The sequence below is a fragment of the Rhea pennata genome, chromosome Z (assembly GCF_028389875.1).
Source record: "Rhea pennata isolate bPtePen1 chromosome Z, bPtePen1.pri, whole genome shotgun sequence".
NCBI classification, from domain to species: Eukaryota; Metazoa; Chordata; class Aves; order Rheiformes; family Rheidae; genus Rhea; species Rhea pennata.
The window spans coordinates 72,438,362-72,458,338 of NC_084702.1; the positions used below are offsets into that span (position 1 = coordinate 72,438,362).

The following is a 19,977-nucleotide window of genomic DNA, read 5'->3' on the forward strand; positions in this document are numbered from 1 at the left end:
TAACTCTTTGTTTCTTCCCATCCTTCTTTTCACAAAATTTTTGGTTTATTTTTCCAATCCTAAAATATTTTAGAAGTGGTTTGCAAATGCCAGTTTTTTTATTTTCTGATTTTTTTCCCCCTTGGATGATGAAAAATTATTGTTTTGCTGTAGATCATAAGCGTATTCTTAGCAAATTACAGATTTGGTGAATCTACTGGAGAACAGCAATTTTAAGTAACACCTCTGGATTTTAAGAAAGATTGGTAACAGCATGCAGTTGCTTATTCATCAGGCTTTGCTAGTAGGAGGGAGAATTCACAACTGGAAGTGTATTTGTTATTTTGTGCTGGTACTGAAGCTGAGAGCTATCTTTATTACAAAATTTTGTCTTAAGTATTTTAAAGCTTGGAAAATCAAAAGAAATCTCTGAACCACATAAGCTCAGACTTTGCCTTTATCTTTGTGATAGTGGATATAGAGACTGTTGTAGAGTATTTCTGTAAACAATTGAAAAGCAGTATCATCTCAGGGAGTGCTAAGTTTACCTCACTTATTGATTGTGTGATGTATTTTAGAGCAGAGAAGTATTTTATGTATAGACCTGATATTACTGATCTGCTTTTGAAATGCATTTAGTGTAACAGATTTAGATGAGTGCATTTTGAAAGTTTATGAACTAAATTATATACAGATGAAGATAGGATACAGGTTTAGTATTAACAAATTTTATGGTATAGGAAATTCAAAGTGGGGTTTTAGAATACTGTTTAACTTGCATGCATCTGTTGCCTGTTTTGTGGGGACAAAATGAAATAAGTAGACTAAGATCTAGTGGGGTAATGGCAGTGAAAGTGGTGAAAGGTAGGATGCAAGGTTTTATCCTTTATCTAGATGTGCTCAATCCACAGCTGACCAAGACACAGTCTGATTTGCGTCCTACTCCCAGCAATCCTTTTCTCTTGGTGAATTTTGAGAGCATACCAATAGTATAATTTCTTTCCCTGGAGTGCTCTGCCAGTGATGGCTCTTGGCCATCAATATTCTTCATATTTGCCGTAGAAGAACATGAGATCAGGTATGAATCCTCCCATGTTCCGTAAGTTCAGCTTCAGTATTGTTTGCTTGGGGAACTACAAGCATTGAGTAATCAGCACTGCTTTTGAAGAGCATCCAACTTTTGTGAACTGTTTTCCCCTTTCAAGCAGTAATAAAAGATGGTGAGGATCCCTGGGCAGAAGTACAAGGGAAATGTATTGTATCGATGCTTTGCAGACAGTTTTTCTCCCCTTCTTCCTCAAGATCATGTCATGCTACTGCTGTATAGTTAGTCAGTCCAATGCTTGCAATAAAGTCTGGACTCACTGTGCATGTACTGTAGTCATGTCATCATGAGGCAGTGCCCTACAGCATTTTCCCAGGCCTGTCATTTCAAGAAATTCTTGACTGAGTAGCTTTGTGATTAGAGTATAAAAAAAGAAGTCATACTTGCGAAGTGTTCACAGAGATCTCTGCACAGTGGATTTTTTCGCAGCTCCTTGTCCAGAGAGTCAAGAAAATAATTTTCTTGTGACTGCCTGAGGAAAAGAACTGAAACTGCAAATGGTTTGTTCAGCTAATGAAAGTGAATATTTAACTTCAGAAGGATTCTTGAAAGCCAAGTGGTATGCAGGGCTTGTTCTGTCCCTGGGAGTTTAGCAATAGATTTACTGTCTCTTTTGCAGCCTGCCATGCTGTATTTGTATTCGGCATCTCCAGCATCTCCATTTTTTCTGACTTTCTTGTGTCCAAAAGGACTAGATTGTGTCACCCAAGAAAACTTAAATACAAGGTCGGAGAAAGAATTACTATAACTTTAAAAAGCTTCTTTTCTGTGTTGATATGTATACAGTTACTCTTTGATTCTTTGTTTTCCTCCTCTCCTTCTAAAACCCAATGCAAAAACCTAATTAAATGTACTGAATAAGATGACATGGAGACTTTTGGGGAAGGGATATGGTCTCTTTATAGAGGTTCACTGGTGGGATAGCAGTACTTCAGGTGCCTTTTTGGAAATTGGAATGGTCAGTGCCATTCCACCACAAGTCTGGTGATGGTTTATTATATAGTGGTATATCTAATATTGTTGTAGTATATCCTTGGGCTAAACTTGTATAGACAGAAACATTAAGACAAACAAAATCTGGAGACTTGGAGATTTCTCAGTAAATGCCTCTGTCGCTTTCCATTTTGAAGTATAGTCACTTGTTTTATGGAAAAGTGCTGAAAGTTGAATTTCTTAGTGCTTGAGAAGCTAGACATACTTGAAGGATTTTTTTTTAAGCTATTGATCAGTCTTTTGTAAGTAGAAGAAAAGAGAATCCTCTGGAGACACTAGATTTCACATCAGTGAAAGAAAGGTTTCCAGCAATTTTGCGTTTTTTTTACTGTCATGACAAAAAGTATGATTGCCTTCTTTATGCAATAATTTTGTAAAGTCCGCTGTCTGATAGTCTTTGTTCCTTAATGCTTTCTCCTTCTCTACTGTTAATGCTCTGAGGTTCTGTTTTAACATGTATCAGTTTCTTCAAAATACAACTGTTCTGGGTGCTTAGTGGAGTTGCAATGTGTCTACAAGGTTGAGCGTAAGCTGTTGATGAGGGACTTTTGCACTGAGCCAGACCTTGATGTGGAAAATGGAAGGCCGCTTTTTGAATATTGTTTTTGAGCTTTATTAAACAGATTTTTAGTTAGTAGTTTTCTTTCTCCAAGTTTCAGACCACCTTCTTCCATCATGTGAGCTGCAGTTAAAATGTAGTTCTTCAGTTTGTGACATCCTAGTCATTGCCACGACAGCAGATTGCCAAATAGATTTAACATGAAGGAGAGCAAAGAAGCTGGTATGTGAGTAAGAAAGTGTTCTTATCCAGCCCGATCTTTAATAGTACCTCAGTTAATACTCAAAATTCTGGTCGCTATGCTAATTTGGAAGCAGTGGGTCTCTGTCCTCCTTTTGTGTGCTACTGTAGTACTCTACAGGGTAGCTGTGGAATTTCACCAAAGTACAGTTAAAGCATGTCTGTGCCAAGAAGGTACAATGTTTCTTTGGACAATGTTTCTTTGGTTGGTGCACTGTCAGTAGTGGAATAAAGCTATTTAAATACTAGGTTATGCTCCCTGGGGCTGGACCAGTAACTGTATCTGGATGCTACCTGTTGATAGTGAGAGACAACTAAATGGAAATAAAATAGATTTATTTTTAAAAGTATTGTTATATCAAGCTGTCAATTGTGCTTTTAAGATGCCTGGTTTATGTCTGAAACGGATTATAGCGTGTTCTTGTTGACGTGGCAGGGAATGTCAAACTGAGGGTGCATTTCCAGCAACTGCATAAAGCAAGTGGAAGTTCACAGTGCTCCTAAAAAGGGTGTCTCACTTTGGCTTTTGATTTCTACTTTGGCCCTTTCACCAACTTTTGCTGCTTGTGGGCTATATGGTCAGCAAGATTAGGATCTTCTTTAAAGCTCTTGTTATACTGTTAAGGTGATTTGGCTTTCTTCCCGTTGGCCAGCTGATCTTGCTGCGCATCTTCATTCTCTAGCAGGGCTTCCTATGTTTTCCACTCTGAAAAACAAACATGGCTTGAACAAGCATGACATAGAAGCACCTTCCTGTTCAGGAATCATGTGCTGCCTGGGTATCAGAAGTGTATAGTATAGTTTAGTTTATGCTTTACAAACAAATAGAAGACTCCTTGTTTTAAGGTGTGTGTATGCTGACCATATCCAAAACATGGATTTCAGTGCTTGGCATAGCTTTGTCTAGTGAAAGTAGAGAAATCGGTATTTGAAATCTAAGCTAAAATTTTTAGGCACCATAATCTATTTAAAGGTGATATTAATTTAGAAATGAACAAATTGAGTTTAAGTGGAGTTATAATTTTTCAATATGTCTTCAATCAAAGTGGGCCAATTCTAGTTGTTAGTGGTATTTGAAACCATTAATTTGTCTTTCAGTGAGAGAACTTAGTGCTCTGTCATATTCTCTGTTCAGGGCTTTTTTCGTTGTTTGTTTTGCTAGGTTCAAATGGTGGTGAGCTGACTGGCTGGTACTCAAAGGTCGTAACTGGAATACATAAACTGAAGTTAGTTCTAGGACATTGGAAGTCCAGGCATCATAGCTTACAAAACACATTTTGACGTAAAGAGAAACTAACTTTTACTGTAGACTCAACTGAGGACTGTCTGCAATATGTTCGAAATGCCAGTGGAGAGCCATGACCAGAAAGCTTGTGATAAGTATTGAACTTGCTGTTCGGAGTGTTCAGCTACTTAATGTTTTGTTTTCCGTAGAACATTTTGTCAGATGAGTTCAAATTACCTCTCTTCTGATTGTATCTGGCTTTTAGGGTGTCAAACACAGTGCTTGAAGGTCTGTTTGTTCTGGAGCCTAGAAGACAACAAAGTTTGACTACCTTAAGAGGCTCAGGAACAGATTGGCTTTGGTGAATATATTCATAAAGCTGGAGAAACACTGTGTTCCAGTTCAGATCATACTGAAGTCAGTTCCTGGTAAAGGCAGGCCTTTTCTTTTTAAATATGTAAGAGTTCATGGAAATACACTTTCTCCTCAGACTCTATTGAATACTTCAACTATTGCATTAGAAGTTTCAATGTCAGAGTTCAATTTTGGTCAATAAAAATGTATTTGTAAATTGAAGAAGATATTTAGATCATAATGGGATTAATTAGCTTTTTGATTTCTATGTGAGACTCCTGAGTGTTGTGAATCAGTACTTAAAATGTAGCATGTCATTGCAGCTTTACTTTTTGCATGGTAAATACTCAAGTTCGCTTTAGTGTGTGTTATTTATGAATGCTAACGACCAACTGGCATTGAAGGTGTCCTTGTCCCTGCAATCGCCGTACTTTTGTGTCTGAGCTTTACTGCGTATTGAACTCGGGGACACAGCAAACTTGCACTAGAGCTGCTTACCCTGGCGAGTTGCGTGCTGAGGCGTGTTCTTGTGTCGAGGCTGCAGCAAAAGGTCTTTGCTTCCTCTTCGCACATCTCTTTCTGCCCAGGTGCACCACTTGCAGGTTGTCTCCAGTTCCCTAAACTTGCAGTCTCGCTTCCCAGTGATGTGGAGACAGAAACCAGGCTGTTGGCCACAACTGTTCTGATCGGTTGAGAAATCTGTTTTCAGTTATTACAGCTTCTATAAACCGTGTTCATCAGTTAGTCTTGTGTTAGGTGCTATACAGATACTGGGGAGTAGTAGTTTTCTTGTTTCAAAGTACTTTTAATGATATGAGATGAATTAGTAAAAGGTGTGTACAAGAAACAACAAGATAACACTGATATGTGCGTGAGTTTTGGATTTGGGCTCTTTTTTATGCTCACAGAACAAAAGTATATTTACAGCAGGATAACAGCTAGTTTTGAATATGAAAAAAATTAATGAAAGTATGAGAGAAAACAAAACACAAGAGTATTGACTATAGAAGCTTGATTTAAAGGCAAGGATCATCATTTCTTTTAGAAATGAGGACAAGCAGTGGAGTGGGCATTGGCCATGAGCTCCTTGAAAGTGTAAGAAAGCAATTTAATGATAGGGAAGAGAAGAATGCCATGTTCCAGGTGTTTGTTTCTGAATGAGGTATTTGCAAGAGTGTTCTGAGTGGATGTGTGTGTGGTAAAATTCCAAGTGTCAAAGCAAGATGGGTGTTAACAGCTGGAGCTGAAATTTCAGCAGACTGACAGGGAAGTCTGAATCTTAAACTGAAAAAATATGTGAGATTTAAATGTAATCTTGACGCACAGATCTAGAGAGATCCAAGTCATCTGATAAAGATGCTATTATGCACTGCATTTCCCCTTTACTTTAAAGACTGTGCAATAAATCCAATAGTAGTGTGTTTAAGTTACTTTTTCAGGAACTTCTGCATGGAGCACATGTTCATTCTACTACATTTGTATATTATCTGGGTATTGAATCAGTGCCCTGTCCTAACTCACCTAACTCATGTTCTTGTTTTTTTTTCTTTTCAGATTTTCTATTTTGTACATACATTGTTTTGTATATACTGTATATGATGACTTCGGTGGGCAGTGAACGTACCCGGGGCACTCGGGACAAAACACAAATTTCAGCCACACAGCCAACACAACCACAGAAACAAGTAGTACAGGTATGTGCTACTATGTAATATTTCTTGAGTTAAGTGTATGCACTGAATAGTATGCACTTCTGTAAGTCATTAAAAACTAAGATAAGAAAGGAAGGGGATACCATAGTTTATTCAGAAGAATATGTTTAATATCTCATTTTAAATGCTCGCTAACTCAACACAGCATTAAGTTGTTCCTCTATTCTTGTCTCTAAATGAATTTTGTGTTCTTCAGCAACATTTTCCGTCAGTGAGGAATTTTTTATGCCTATGCTTATATCAAGATTTTTGTCTAGCGGCCTCAGTGTCCTCAGATTTCAGCTCTTTTATATGCTAGCCTCATGATGCTAGATTTGATTGTTACAGGAGTTTGGGTGGGTGGGAAAGCTTTCTGTTAGATGGGTTCCATACAGCACAGCATGATTCAGCATATCTACAAGTCATGCAGATTCTGAATTTTAAACTTGCGCAGAGTGTCTTCACTGAAAATGAAATGATGAGGGTCCATTAGTGGATTAAAACCCAGGTTATTTTCAGTATCGGTGAGATTGAAATTGATCTTTCTTCCCATTGTCCTGATATTCAGCAGCACAGTAGTTAAATTCTGTGCTTTTCAGGGTTACAGATGGTGTAAAGTGACTCTGCTCATGGCAACTCATTATTCTGTTGTCAAGTACTTCTCAAAATTGGACTCAATTCAAGAATTGCATCAGTTCTCTGCTGGCAGAGAATGTATCAGTCTAGAGGTGCTCTCTTGGGAAGTGGTGTCTTTTATTGTTTTCTAGACTGGTCTTTAGTGTGTAGGGGTTCCTGTTCTGTTGTGTATAGTATTAATTATATGAACTCAAGCCCTCATCGTCTTCTTGCATTGCAGCACTTTACTTATTTGTGGTTCATGTTGATGTGTGGATTTAGAAAGTGCCTTTCGACAGAAGCAGCTGAATTTGCTTTTGTTTTATAACAACTAGGATCGCACAAGTATAGCGAGCAGGTTAAGAGAAGTGATTCCCCTTTTTTGGCATTTGCAAGACCACACTGGAATATTGTGTCCAGTTTTGGGCTCCCCACTACAAAAAGACATTGACAGACCAGAGCAAGTCCAGCGAAGGGCTACAAAGATGGCTGGTGGCTGGAGCATGGGATGAATGAGGGAAGGCTGAGGAAAATGAGTTTGTTCAGACTTAAGAAGACAAAGCAAAGGCAAGATCTTACTCATCTATTCAGATGCTTCATGAGAGGGTGTAGAGAAGACGGAGCGAGACTCTTCTCAGACAGGCAATGATCCAAACTGGAACATGGGAAATTCCATCTGTTATAAGAAAGAAAAGGAGAAAAAAAAAAAAAAAAAAAGAAAAAAGGCCACTATGCAGGTGCCTTAACACTGGAATGCAGGTTGGAGAAGTTGGGGATCTCCGTCTATGGAGAAGTTTAAAACTTGACTAGACACGGCCCTAAGCAATCTCATCTGATGGGACCTGCCCTCAGCAGCAGGTTGCACTGAGTGCTGCTGGAGGTCCTTTCCAACCTACATGATTCAGTGATTCTAAGCATTATGTTCTACGGAGCATTTTCTGCATTTTGTCTGAATATAGTTGTTTTTCTTTTGCATAATGGATACTTGTTTGGCCAAGTGAATGGAGAAGATGCTTATTTAATATCCAACTGTTATGTTTTAATGCACCATGCTTTTTTATTCTTTAGATATCTGATAGACGTTTCTGCTTAGACCAGCTTTATCAGCAGCAATATGTGGGGTTTTACTGTTTGGTTGCCATTGATTATTCTTTATGAATCTGGAAGGATGTGGCTTTTCCAAGTGGAGATTTCAGTGTTAAAATATCAGATAGATCATAATTTCAGTTATTTAAGAAATGATGTTGCACATTTGCTCCATTACTTTTGAATAATAAATGTATTTATTCTGGACCTATCATTGTCACTTAATTTTATGTTTTGCTCACTTTTGTTTTCTGATAGTTGTAAGTTAATTAAAATTCTCTTCACTTTGTTACACTGCAAAGATTGTATTCCTTGCAAGATGTGAATAGTGTTTTAGCTGTTGTAAGATAATGTTTTCTTAGTCATAATTAAAAATTGATCACAGTGTTGTCTAGGATAATACAATGTTAGTTGTTAAGCTGATACCTTAAAAATAAAAGAGAACTAGTCATTGGAAAAATACTTCTTGGACAATGATTTGATGTGTGTGTGTGTGTGTGTGTGTGTTTTTATAATGAAAACATTTTGGCTTTTTTTTTTCTCCTTTGAATCTTCAATTCCAGCTGGGTGTAATGCACTAGCATAAGTACTAATGATGCTGAACCTATTTCTGTTTGCAATGTCTCTCTTTACACAAGAAAGCTGAAGATAATGTTGCACACTTTATGTATTGTTATAAAATTTGAATGTTTTATCTTTTAAATATGGAATTATTTAAAAATACTGGGTTAATAAAAAGATGAATCTTAATGGCTTCCTATTTCTGGTCAAATATGCCATCATGTCTGTATAGAAATTACATTCTTGTCCAAATTTTTCTATGCTGGATACCTTTAATGGAAATCTGTTTACCAGCTTAGCAATTGCATGGGCCTGGGGAGACTGAAGTTTGAACAAGAGAATATAATACGATTTAATTCTGGAAAATGATAGACCTTTTCTTCTTGTTCTCTACTGACCTTTTAACAGACACTGAGAAAGGGGTTCTTTGCCCAGAGCACAGAACGGGGTGCTGTAGTGTAGATGCAGTGCTGTGGGTAGCACAAGACCTGGAGTGGGGAATTCCAGAGTAGTGTCTCGTTTGTGTTACCGGCTGACGTATGAAGCTGTCAGCGTGACACTTTGAAAATGTGAAGCAGTACAAAGTGCTTAGCTCTGTTACAAACACAGTAATTGTCTTGGAACGTCGCCTCTCAGCATGACGAATGTCACTTCCCTCAAGGAACTGGGACAGCTGCAGTAACTTCTCAGCAAGTAAGCAGCTGATGGTATAAGCTGGAGTAATTTTTAGACTCTTCTCGGCATTTATGCTTAATGACCTACCACACCTCCTTGGTGTGGTAAACTCCAAAAGCAGAGCGACTTAAGGGATTGGTTACTTGGGCTCTTGAGGCACTGAATTTTGTGTTCGTGTGCTCTAAAGTGAGACTTCGAAAGCCCAGGATGAATCCTTTTAGTCTAGAATTTCAGTGGATGTTGTGATACTTCCGTCACGAAGAAACATTTCTCAATGCATCAATCTACATCTGGGATCCTAGTCATCTCTTCAGTATTAACCTTCTTCTCTAGATAGAGATGAGAGTTTTTCTGTTTAAGCAGACATCAAATTAAATCCAGGATCGTGTAGCCTGGTTATCTATCATATATTCCTGGGAATGCCATTCATGAAGACCACAACTATCTCACTATGAGATCTGGGTTTATGTGATACATTAGTGTTCTTAGGTTGCTTTTTCTTTGGGGCAGCCATAGTGTATTCTGATTTATGGCTCTCTACTGCAGCCATCCATTTTAGTCTGACAACTTTTGGAGAAGCTGTTAACGTGGCTTTGTTACAGAGACACCAAATGTTCCATCAATAGTAAGATCCTTTAGCAATTTTCAGAGACTGGTGAGACTGGTATTTGCTTATTGAGAAGATAAGTGCGGCTGTTCACAGGAAAAAATCTTGAGGCACAACCCAGCCTCCTATTAAGTTCATAAATCTACAGAGTCATGACACTGGAGTCATGAAGGGGATACAGGCAGGAATCACCAAAGATGCAGTTCATTTTAAAACACTATTGCCTGTTTCTCGTGATGAAGCGCTAACTCTGGGTTAATAGATATTAATTAAAAATAGAACTAATAATATCAAAGCATAGGCTTCTGTAGTAAGTTTTGTTTTAAGTGATTAAGTCTTCAAGTAGTGACCTTAATTGTGCTCTGAACACATTACAGTGTGCTGAAGCTGCTTCTGTCCCAGCAAACCTGTTGACTGTAAAGATGGGTGTAGGGCAAGAGATGTTAATCTCTTTCCTCTGTGTATGTTCCCTATATTCTTTTTGACAACCAAGAGGAAAAAAGATAGATAGCGATGCTAAGAGGTATTTTAAAAAATATACTGTTAACTTTTGTGAAATTTTTGGTTGTTTTTATTTTTTAGGCAACAGCAGAACAGATTCGCCTTGCTCAGATGATCTATGATAAGAATGATGCAGACTTTGAAGATAAAGTGAAACAAGTATGTTTCTTATGGTACAAAGTTTTTATGCTCTGCAATAAGGTGCTCATAAGTTAGTTTACGGAGCTGGAGTGGCTGTTTCTGATTTAGATTAAACCATTTTCAGAATGATGTAAGTTTAACTACAAAAAAGTGCTCCTATTGCACAACAAAAGCCTGTTTATAAGAAACTGCAGTAGTATAGCTCTGGCTGTATAGTTATGCTGGTGGACTTTCCTTTGTAGACAAGCCATGGAACCAATACTTATTTGTGCTGGTGTCTCTTACAGACTATCTCTCTAGTAAGGTCCTGCTAGTTAAAGATCTTCAAAATACAGACTGCATTCAGCTTGGCAGTGCCAAGCATTTGCATGGCAGTGCCCAAGAGAAAAAAATTTGTCACCTGTATAAACTGAATTTGCTAGTATCTTGGCTGCTTTTCAGGAAAAATGGAAGTGTAATGATAGCTTAAAGGTGAATTAAGTTTTTATTAAAAAAAAAAAAAAATCTGAGCTCCCAGATCTTTAATACTGTGGATTAAAATGATAGAATTAAACTGCAAAAATGAAATCTTCTCAAACCATTTCCTATATCATGCGGAATATTGGGTGTAGATATTCAAGCTTCTATTAACAGTTATATTAGAGATCATTAACTCCAGCAGTATAGAGAGTTCTATTCCTTGTTCTACTGTGTATGTTGGTGATTTTATCCCAGAAGACTACCGAACACATCACAGCTCTTGTAGAACCTAGCAATGCACCTAGAAGGACACAGGAGTTAGTGTGAATACATTAATGCAGCAGAGGGACAGATGTCTTGATTTCTTTTTTTCTTCCTTTGTGAAACCTTATCTGAGGAGTTGTTAACTGCTTTTTGTTATTCTTGTTTATAAAATTCTGTTGCTATCGCAATTTTGCCAGAGGTGAGGTTCAGTATTTCTTCCTGAAGCCTGTAACCCTTATCAGTAGTGCTTGTGGCTCTGCTGCTGGGAAGAAGGATAAAACTTAAAAATTCTGCAAAGGAAATCTCCAACATTTTGCCTGTGTGTGTATATTTCTAGCTCATATGATTTTCCTCTGGATGTTGTTAGATTTGCCACAGCAGAGACTATAATTATATCCATCTTACACTCCACAGGAAGTGCATCCTAGGTCCATGAAGCTTAATTCAGTACCAGGTCTCTGTGAGCAGCCATTACTTAAGCCCAGTTGTGTGGCCTTTTGCTGAATTAGATTGAGGGAGTTGATCGGGCTGAAAAATAACCTTTTTTTTTTCTTTTTTTTTTTTTCCTCAGTCTAGGTTCTTTTCCAGATGGATCAATTCTCTGCTGTTGTTTACCTTATAGCTGTTCTCACACAATAGAATAGAGAGAGTGATGTTTGGCAAGGAGGGAGAGAGGACAGTACTAGAGCAAGGCTGTTCTTTTGCATTTTTCCACTCATATACAGCAGTCTGAGTGGTGGCAGCATTTACTGCAAACATAAAGCCTTAAAAAAAAAAAAAGTAGTACTTCCTTGATTACCTTTTGAATTTTTTTTCAGCCTGTTTCTTGTTTGAATCCCAAGTATATTTGTAAAATGCGGATACCTTTACTTAGGATTTTAGTTTTCATTGACACAGTATCTGTGTACTTTCTCAGAACCTGTGGTGGTGCTTATTCTTAATTTCTTATGATGATAATTTGGATATCTTAACATATTTGACTTTTACTGCCAGCTTATGGAAGTGACGGGGAAAAACCAGGATGAGTGCATAGTGGCACTACATGACTGTAATGGGGACGTGAACAGAGCAATCAACATACTGCTGGAAGGAAGTTCGGACACAGTAAGGATTTACTTTTATCTTAAACTACTGTTTGTTTGTTGCTACTTTATACTTTGAAGAAATGTTTGGGAAAGTCATGTGTGTATTTTGGGAGCTTTCAATTTCTGTCTCCTTTCAAATTCCTCTGAAGGAAGTGGAGACCAGGGCAGTTTTTCTGTCATGTGCATGCTTTAGAATAGCCCAAACTTTGAAAATGTGGTGGATGTCTGCGGTTATCCTGCAGAGTTTTCCGACTTCTGTTTATGTGCAACAATTTTAATACTGTCATGAACTGAATCCTCTGTCCGATACTGTCCTATTTTATGTTTCACGGTTGTGGAGATGCTCCAGTATAAGTGATACTGTACATTGGAAACAAAGGTCAATTTTTATAAACCTAGAAGGGGAAACAGATACTTTAAGTTATATAATTTATTTCTGTAGGTATGCATTGCAGGTATTGAAGTAGAAAGAGGTCTCCACATTGCAAGTTACATTAAAAACTAATTTCTTTTAGGCAGAAGCCTATACGGCAAATAGTTGCTCCTTTCATTGAACTTGTGTATTATCATGGCTTTATTGAATGGTAGAAAGAAAACTCTTTAAGCGGTGTGTGTAGCGGCAAAGATCATTGCATATAACTTGGCATAGAACAACTTTATTTATTTATTTATAATCCCAGGAAGTATCAGGCATATGTCTTTCTGTGTCTGAAGTTTTAACTAGAGGGATTTTCACAGTATACTAGAGGAAGCAAACTAAATTCCGTCTCACTTAAATTAGGGAAAAAGCTTAGACTTCCTTTTTCTCCCCTCCCTCCCTCCCCTCCCTCCTTTCTCTCTTCTTTTTCCCCTTTTCCTTTTTCCTTCTCCCTTTTCCTTTTTCCTTCTCCCTTTTCCTTTTTCCTTCTCCCTTTTCCTTTTTCCTTCTCCCTTTTCCTTTTTCCTTCTCCCTTTTCCTTTTTCCTTCTCCCTTTTCCTTTTTCCGCCTTCTTTCCCCCCTTTTTTTTTAATGATGACCATTGTCGTGTTTTTCATGTTTAATGAGGAAAATACCCCCTTTCCTCAGGAAATGTCTAGAAGACATGCCTTTCTTTTTGAGGGGACTCCCTTTTCTGCCCCCTGTTCTAAAATTGAGATGATATAAAGCATAGACGTATATGCTGCCAAGTGGGTAAGTTGGAAGTAGAAGAGAGAGCATCTCACCTGTCTTGGTAACTTGCTATCTATTTTTGTATTTTCTCATACTTTTGTATTTGTCACCTTCTGGTTGAAAATAATTTTCTGGTTGAAAAAGAATATTAAATGCTGTTTCAGTTTATCAAATTCATATAAGTGATTATGACATGGAAGAAACGTTTTGAGCTCGGTTATCAATTAGAAGCAGCATATTCAGCGTTCGGCTATTTTGACAAGTCCCTCAGAAGCCGTTGCTCCTCAAATAGAAAATGCACCTCAGAAATGGCTGCAGAGAACTTAAAAGCCTCAATGAGGAAGGAAGAAAGAGTATGAATTAGAAGGGTCCTCATAAGAAGGTGAATAAATGTATTCTTTATGGAGATCTGTGGGCCTCTGAACTTGAAGGGTTTGCTGTAAGGCCATTATACTCCAAAACAGTTTTACCATGGATTTGGTGTAAGCTTGGTAGTGGTGATACTACTTGTTCTGTATGCAAATTGACATCTCTTCTACTAGTTTCATTTTGATGCACTAAACCTTTCCCCCCCCCCCCTTTTTTTAGTTTACCTCATTTGGAGGATTTATCTACCAAATTTGAGGAATTAGAAGAACAAGGAGTGATAGAATGTCTACTTGTAATTTCTTTTGCACTCTGCAAGTTTTGTCTTTTTTAAGTTGTTGTGAGCTATAAGACTTTGTTCTGTACGACTGTTAGTTTTTAAGACTTTCAACTTGCAGTGGATGTGACAGTCTGGCCTTGGATACAAGGGGCTTGTGGAGAAGGACGTGCTTCTTTGCAGAAGACTTTTGGGGGATTTTTTTTGTTTGTTTTTTTCTTTAATTTGTTTAACTTCTGCAAGCATAAGAGCTGTTTTAAGCCTGACCTTATTTTACTGGCTAAAGCTTTTGAAGCTAGAATAAATAGAGGATTTTTCAGATAGTCCATTTTTCTATTTAAGATAAGACCAACAAGAAGGCTGCTGTTACATTTTTTCAAGGATCAAGCCTGCAGCTCTAACTTGGGGTTGCCTCAGGCACGCTTAGCTGAAATCATTTAGCTTCTTAAAAAAAGAAAAGGCAGCTTTGATAATCTATGAACTATCTATAGGATGGATTCCTATGCCCATAGATAGCATCATCCTCTACCTTAAAGCACACTCCTAAGAAAATGAGACTTTTCAAGGCCTTTTCCAAAATTACGTTAGATTTTCTGTATATAAATAGCAGTAAATGACTTTACAGATCCTCAAACTCTAGCAATTATCTGAAGAAGTTCTTATTTACGGGAAAACATAGATCTGATGCTTCCAAGGTCCTCTGTTTATTAATACTTCTCAATAGGTGAATTGGGAAGCAACTTTTCCCATCAAGTCATGTAAAACCTTACTAAGGAGAGTCTGTTTTCTTCTAAGCTTTGCAAGAGCTTCCAATTTCAGGGACTCCTTAAAATGATTGAAGATCTCTAAAATGCTCTGTGACTTTGTTGTTATTCAGCTTCTTTTCATTATGGCACCATACTCACCAGTGAAGTGGTAGTACGTTCTGAATTATCTAGATTTGACCCTTTTGTTGTCAGTGCATTGAGGTTTGTTCTCCTTTGACGTATCTTTAAAACTCCTGCAGCGTTTTTCTTTGTAATATAGTTACCCAGGCTATGGCAGGTGAAGTGATATGATAGTTGCCATATACTGGAAGAAACTGAGTTTTTTGTCACACAAATAATGTGATATTGCTCAGACTAGTAGTTTTGTATTTTTTTTACGTACTCTGTCTTTGCTTCACTGAAGTTGTCCCATGGTAGTGTAGTCATACTGGAGATGAAATTGAAAACTGATTTCAGCCTTCTTTCTTACTTCCACTACTTCAGATAATGAGACTAGTGATTTTCTTAGTATATGTTCTCTGAAAAGAGTTGCAGAAACATTGAATTTATACTTGTCAACTGTTATGTTATTGAGAAAGCTAGTAACAATAGTTTTTTAAAGTTACAGGCAGCTTGGATTAGCTAGTCTTTGCTTAGCTTGTGAAGGCTTCCAGTTACTGTTGTCTGAATTGAGAGGAGGCAGGGCGGGACCTAAAATTACTGATAGCCAGACTGATTCTTTGATGTAGCTGCGTGTCTTGAGGTCATGGCTTTATCAAGTGCTTCACATTTGATGGCACCTTATTTACATATGCAAATTTCCCGCCCTACCATCTTACCTACACTCTTAAGCTCCTTGAGGTGGGGACTCTTGGTATTTGCATAAATGTGTCTGCCATATTAGTGGTTTGAAAATAATAGATTTTTCCTTCTTTGCTTTGCAGCTATGGCTTAATAGACTGTCCATACAATTACCAGTTGCCATCCTATTCTTAGCATGTATTTTAGTTATTTGTTTTCAGCTCCTATAGATGTTCCAGTGGGGCTGATGGGTTCCCTGAATTCATTTTAATGATAAGTTTAATGTTAAAGCTGAGGTCTGATGTAGCATTTCCTAAGTTTTGCTGTGGATGATGAACCATAAGTTTTATAATAGGTGGTCTAGTTTATCACAATCTTAGTTCTTGAAGTTCTTACTGTGCCATTCTGGCTTTCTGACTGTCAGTGCTTGGATTCTACTAGATCAGCGTAATCTGTTTTTTTGTGTGTGTTGGGGAGGGGCGGGTTCCCTTTCTTCCCCAGATATTCTCATCAGTCTCCTGTTCAGTGATGCTTATAAGCATTTTTTTAAATTCCCTTTTAGAGAAAAAGGTTGTTCTGTGCATGCTCCCTCATTAGCTTTATATAGGTGGTTGAGGACTGTTGCTTATTTTGCGGATTTCTCACAGTGTGGTCTGCCTAGGCTGGACTAATTTAAGTCCATTATAGCCAGAGGTATGTGGGGTTCCTCACTTTGCATGAGAAAATTAGGTTTCCAAAACTTGTTTCTTTCTCATCTCTACCAAAAAATACAGCTTGCCTTTTTTCTGTTTGTACCAGTGTAGTTTCTGTTAGGTATTACATGTGTAACATTACACAAATACCTGCTTTTTTTCCATGAACTGGAGGGGTGTGAGGGGGGAGTGTATAGAGAGAGCTGAGCTGTCTCTTTGTTTTTGACTTCTGTATTTAATTCTATTCTACCCAAATAGACTTCTTGGGAGACTGTAGGGGGAAAGAAGAAAAGCCTTGGAAAGGAAAGTTCAGAAAACAAAGAGAACAGAGAAAAACGAGGGGACAGAGAAGTGAGTCGTGGACGGGGAAGTTCCAACAGACGGGGAAGAGGAGGCAGCCGTGGCCGAGAGTGTACGTATAGGGGTTAATTTTTAAAGGTTCAGACACTTTTCTTGCAGCTAAAACTGGTTGAGTTGAGGGAACACTTAATAAAGTCCATCAGAGCTATAGCTCAATGCTGAAGTTATTATAACTTGTTGCTTGTGTGACAGGTATGCTTGATCTATCTACGTAACTTGTTTTGGGGGTGCTATGTGTATATATTTTTCAGAGACAAACTCAGTTTGAATTCAACTTCTGTCCTTTTTGATTAATTGATCTTGTGCAAATTGCTGTTCTTTTGTATAAGTTTTAGAACTGAGTCTTTGTAAGACTGCTTGAGAGCAAATATGTCACTGCACAGCTGATACACTTTTTTGTTTCTTTTAATGAAAAAATTATCCAGCTTTGACTCCATCTCCTTTTATGAGTGGGAGAACCTGAAGATGTTCTCATCTTCTCATAAGGGGAATGAAAAGACTGGGATCATTATTAATCTCTAGCATATATTACTCACATAAGCCAGCCAAAGGTGAGTTTCTGCAACAACAGAGAAAGTTCTTTGTGAATTGAAACATTTAAAAATTTGCTGCAGTTCATACAGGTGCAATAATACATTGTCCAAAAGAGGACTGATGTTTTCCGAGTTAGGTAGCATCATGTTAGATCGCCATTGGATATATATTTCCTTTTTATATAAGTTGTTTTATCAGTAATATCTAAGGTATATATATTGCCCATGAGGAACTTCTAAAACACCAATATGTGAGCAGAGAAATGAAAATGAAAAAAGAGAAAAAAAAATGGAACTTTTCCGTAAAAGCAGGAAAACGGTTTACAGTATTAGCCAACATCTCTAATTTATTGTTGAAGGAGCTTCAAATTTTGTGACAATGAAGACATCATGTATCTTTGTAGAATAGAGTAACATACAATAGAGTAATGGGAGAAATATTAATGAAAATTGCAGCTGCTTTTGAAACAAATAGAAATCGGATGCATCAAAATCAAAGCTGGGGCGGGGACAATGATGACTTCTGCAAGAGCCAAATGCTGCTTGACTGTTTTCTTAAACTGGAATTAAAAACTTTCAAATGGTTACTAAATCTTGAGATATTCTTTTCCCACCTTTATGTGCATGTATTCATGGTTTTGTTGCTACAATTAGGACAAGCTGTGCAGTGCAAAATTTTTAACAGTGTTATAGGTGGTCAGTCATTATTTTCCATCAAGGAGTCAGCCATCTTTCTCAGAGCACTTGCCTTGGAGTTTTCCACAGAATATAAGTTGCAGTACTTTTCTAACACCTCACCTTCTAGTTATCTTCCTTTCCTCTCAAATTTAATTAGAGAGGAGACTTTTTTTTAAGTTACCCTAGCTGTATAGGGATGTGGTATGGGTAGTCAGGAGAAGAGTTTCTGTATCTGTTTCTCTTATTCTTTCTCTGTTACCAACCAGCACATGATCATGTATAAAGCAGTGAGGCCAGCTTTAGTTCCTGCTTTTTCAGAGAGATGAGGCCTTGGTTGATTGACAATGTAGTGCAAACCATAACATTTTTTTTCCAAAAACCACCAGTATGTGTGCTGAAGGACACTTTTCTCCTGTGAGATACTTTGCTTTCTACTTTGCTTAGTGCAGAGTAAATGTAGTTGCTTGTAGCCAGACCCCCAAGGAAGGAGGGTGTTGACCATTATCCTACTTTTGAAAATCTTGCTTTTTCTTTTGGGGTTCAAGTTAAGCAGTTGGTTATATTGTCTCATGTGTGAGTCACTAAAGTCTCTTTTAAGCTATCCTCTCTCCACAGTTAGAGCTGAAGAGAATGGAGTGGACAACAATCAAGGGGACAGGCCTTCAGACCGCGGGAAACGTGGCCGTGGGAGAGGTGAGATGGTGGCATTGATGTGGGACTAACACTGTTTTGATTTCCTGAAATGGAACTCCATCATCTTTAAAGTCTGTTTTTACAGCATTTGTTAGCTGTTCTTTGATTTGATAAGCATCAGTTGTCTTTAATTTAGGTTTCTCCACCCCACTCTCTTTTTCAGTATTTGGTATCAGGGTGTCTTAAAAAAATAGACACAAATCACTTTTACGGTAATTTCGTGTGTGGTAGGTTGGCTTTGGAGAGATGCTTTCCCAGGTTGAATACTGCCAGCTTGCTTTGAGAGTGCACCTCAGGATGCACCCTGACAGCAGGGGAGTACAAGACCTGTAGACTTCTTAGGGAGGGATTTGATGTGTACTTGTGTCATTTCTTTTGAGTGGATGTCATTGGCAGGATTACAGCCTTTTTTCAGTACTCTATAAAGAGTGTTGGTCACCTTAGAGGCTTTTTGTGAGAGAGAGGAAATGGTGTGGAAGAGCTGATAAGGAGAGCTGTGGAAGGAGAATAATACAGAAAGGCATAGGTATAATTCAGATTTTATCCTACAGAAGAGATAGAAAAGATATTGCTTATGGGTTTGTTGTGGAATCAGGGGATACTTAGTTTGGATTCAGAGGGTTGAGTGGAAAGAGGTTTGTTTTTCTTAGAGTGAGAGGAAGGGAAATGGGTAATCTGGATACTGTACAGATTGTAAGGGGAAGGGACTGTTAAATGAAGTGAAGTGGTAATGTGCATAGCAGAGCTAAAGCACTTAATAACACCTGACTTAAGAAAAAAAAACTTTCCGCCTTCAAAAGACTCTTCTGTTCTCTTTGGAATACTGAGTACTCAGGCATTTGCAACTTCAGTGTCTCCAGCTCTGCTTCTTTAGGGACTGGAAAATGCAAAGATGTGCAGCTTTCAGAGGTTGTCGGAATATGACTTGGTTGTGCATGTGAATCAGCAGATACCAAATGGTGTGTGTAGAGAGGTAGCTTTGCAGAGGAAGGGTGTGGTATAACTCCCTGCTAGATTTTGGTATGTTAACACTATAAATAAGAAGGAGTTTAAAGACTTCAACATTTGTTTTAGAAACTAATTCTTTATACTCAAACTATAAATTTAAAGGTAGGATTTTCTTTAAGTTGTTGGATGTAACTTAAGTCTATTCCAGAGATTAATTTCAAGTTCAGTCTATCTTTTTGATTTCTAACTTTAAGAACAAAAATACACGGTTTTCATTGCTAGCACTGTAGCTCTCTACATAACTATCAAATGTCTCAAGCCAGAGCATTTAATCATCAATCTCAAACTGAAGTATCTTACTGAAGGAACAGGAACAAACTCAGCCAATTTCTGTTCACTATATTAGCGTATATACTATTTCTGTATCTCCTTACCAAATGTTTTAGACTGTACATTCATGTGAACAAAGTAGCTTAATGAAATGTTCTCAATTGTCTATGATAAACACTTTGAACAGCTCCTGGATCATTATATTACAAGTGTATGTGTTCTGTGGCAGTAAATACTTAATTTAATTTTATAATACCAGCTCT

At 37.7% G+C, this 19,977-nt stretch overlaps 1 protein-coding gene across 4 annotated transcripts in view; it reads left to right on the top strand.

Moving 5' to 3' along the window:
• Window positions 1-19,977, top strand: part of UBAP2 (ubiquitin associated protein 2) — a 145,676-nt gene that overhangs the window by 17,338 nt on the left and 108,361 nt on the right. For all 4 annotated transcript variants that reach the window (XM_062600148.1, XM_062600145.1, XM_062600147.1 and 1 more), the window contains exons 2-6: window positions 6,010-6,149; window positions 10,273-10,350; window positions 12,049-12,159; window positions 16,431-16,584; window positions 18,359-18,436. In XM_062600148.1, the coding sequence (XP_062456132.1) occupies window positions 6,051-6,149; window positions 10,273-10,350; window positions 12,049-12,159; window positions 16,431-16,584; window positions 18,359-18,436 (520 nt within the window). In that variant the 5' untranslated portion in view covers window positions 6,010-6,050. The remainder of the gene's footprint in view (window positions 1-6,009; window positions 6,150-10,272; window positions 10,351-12,048; window positions 12,160-16,430; window positions 16,585-18,358; window positions 18,437-19,977) is intronic.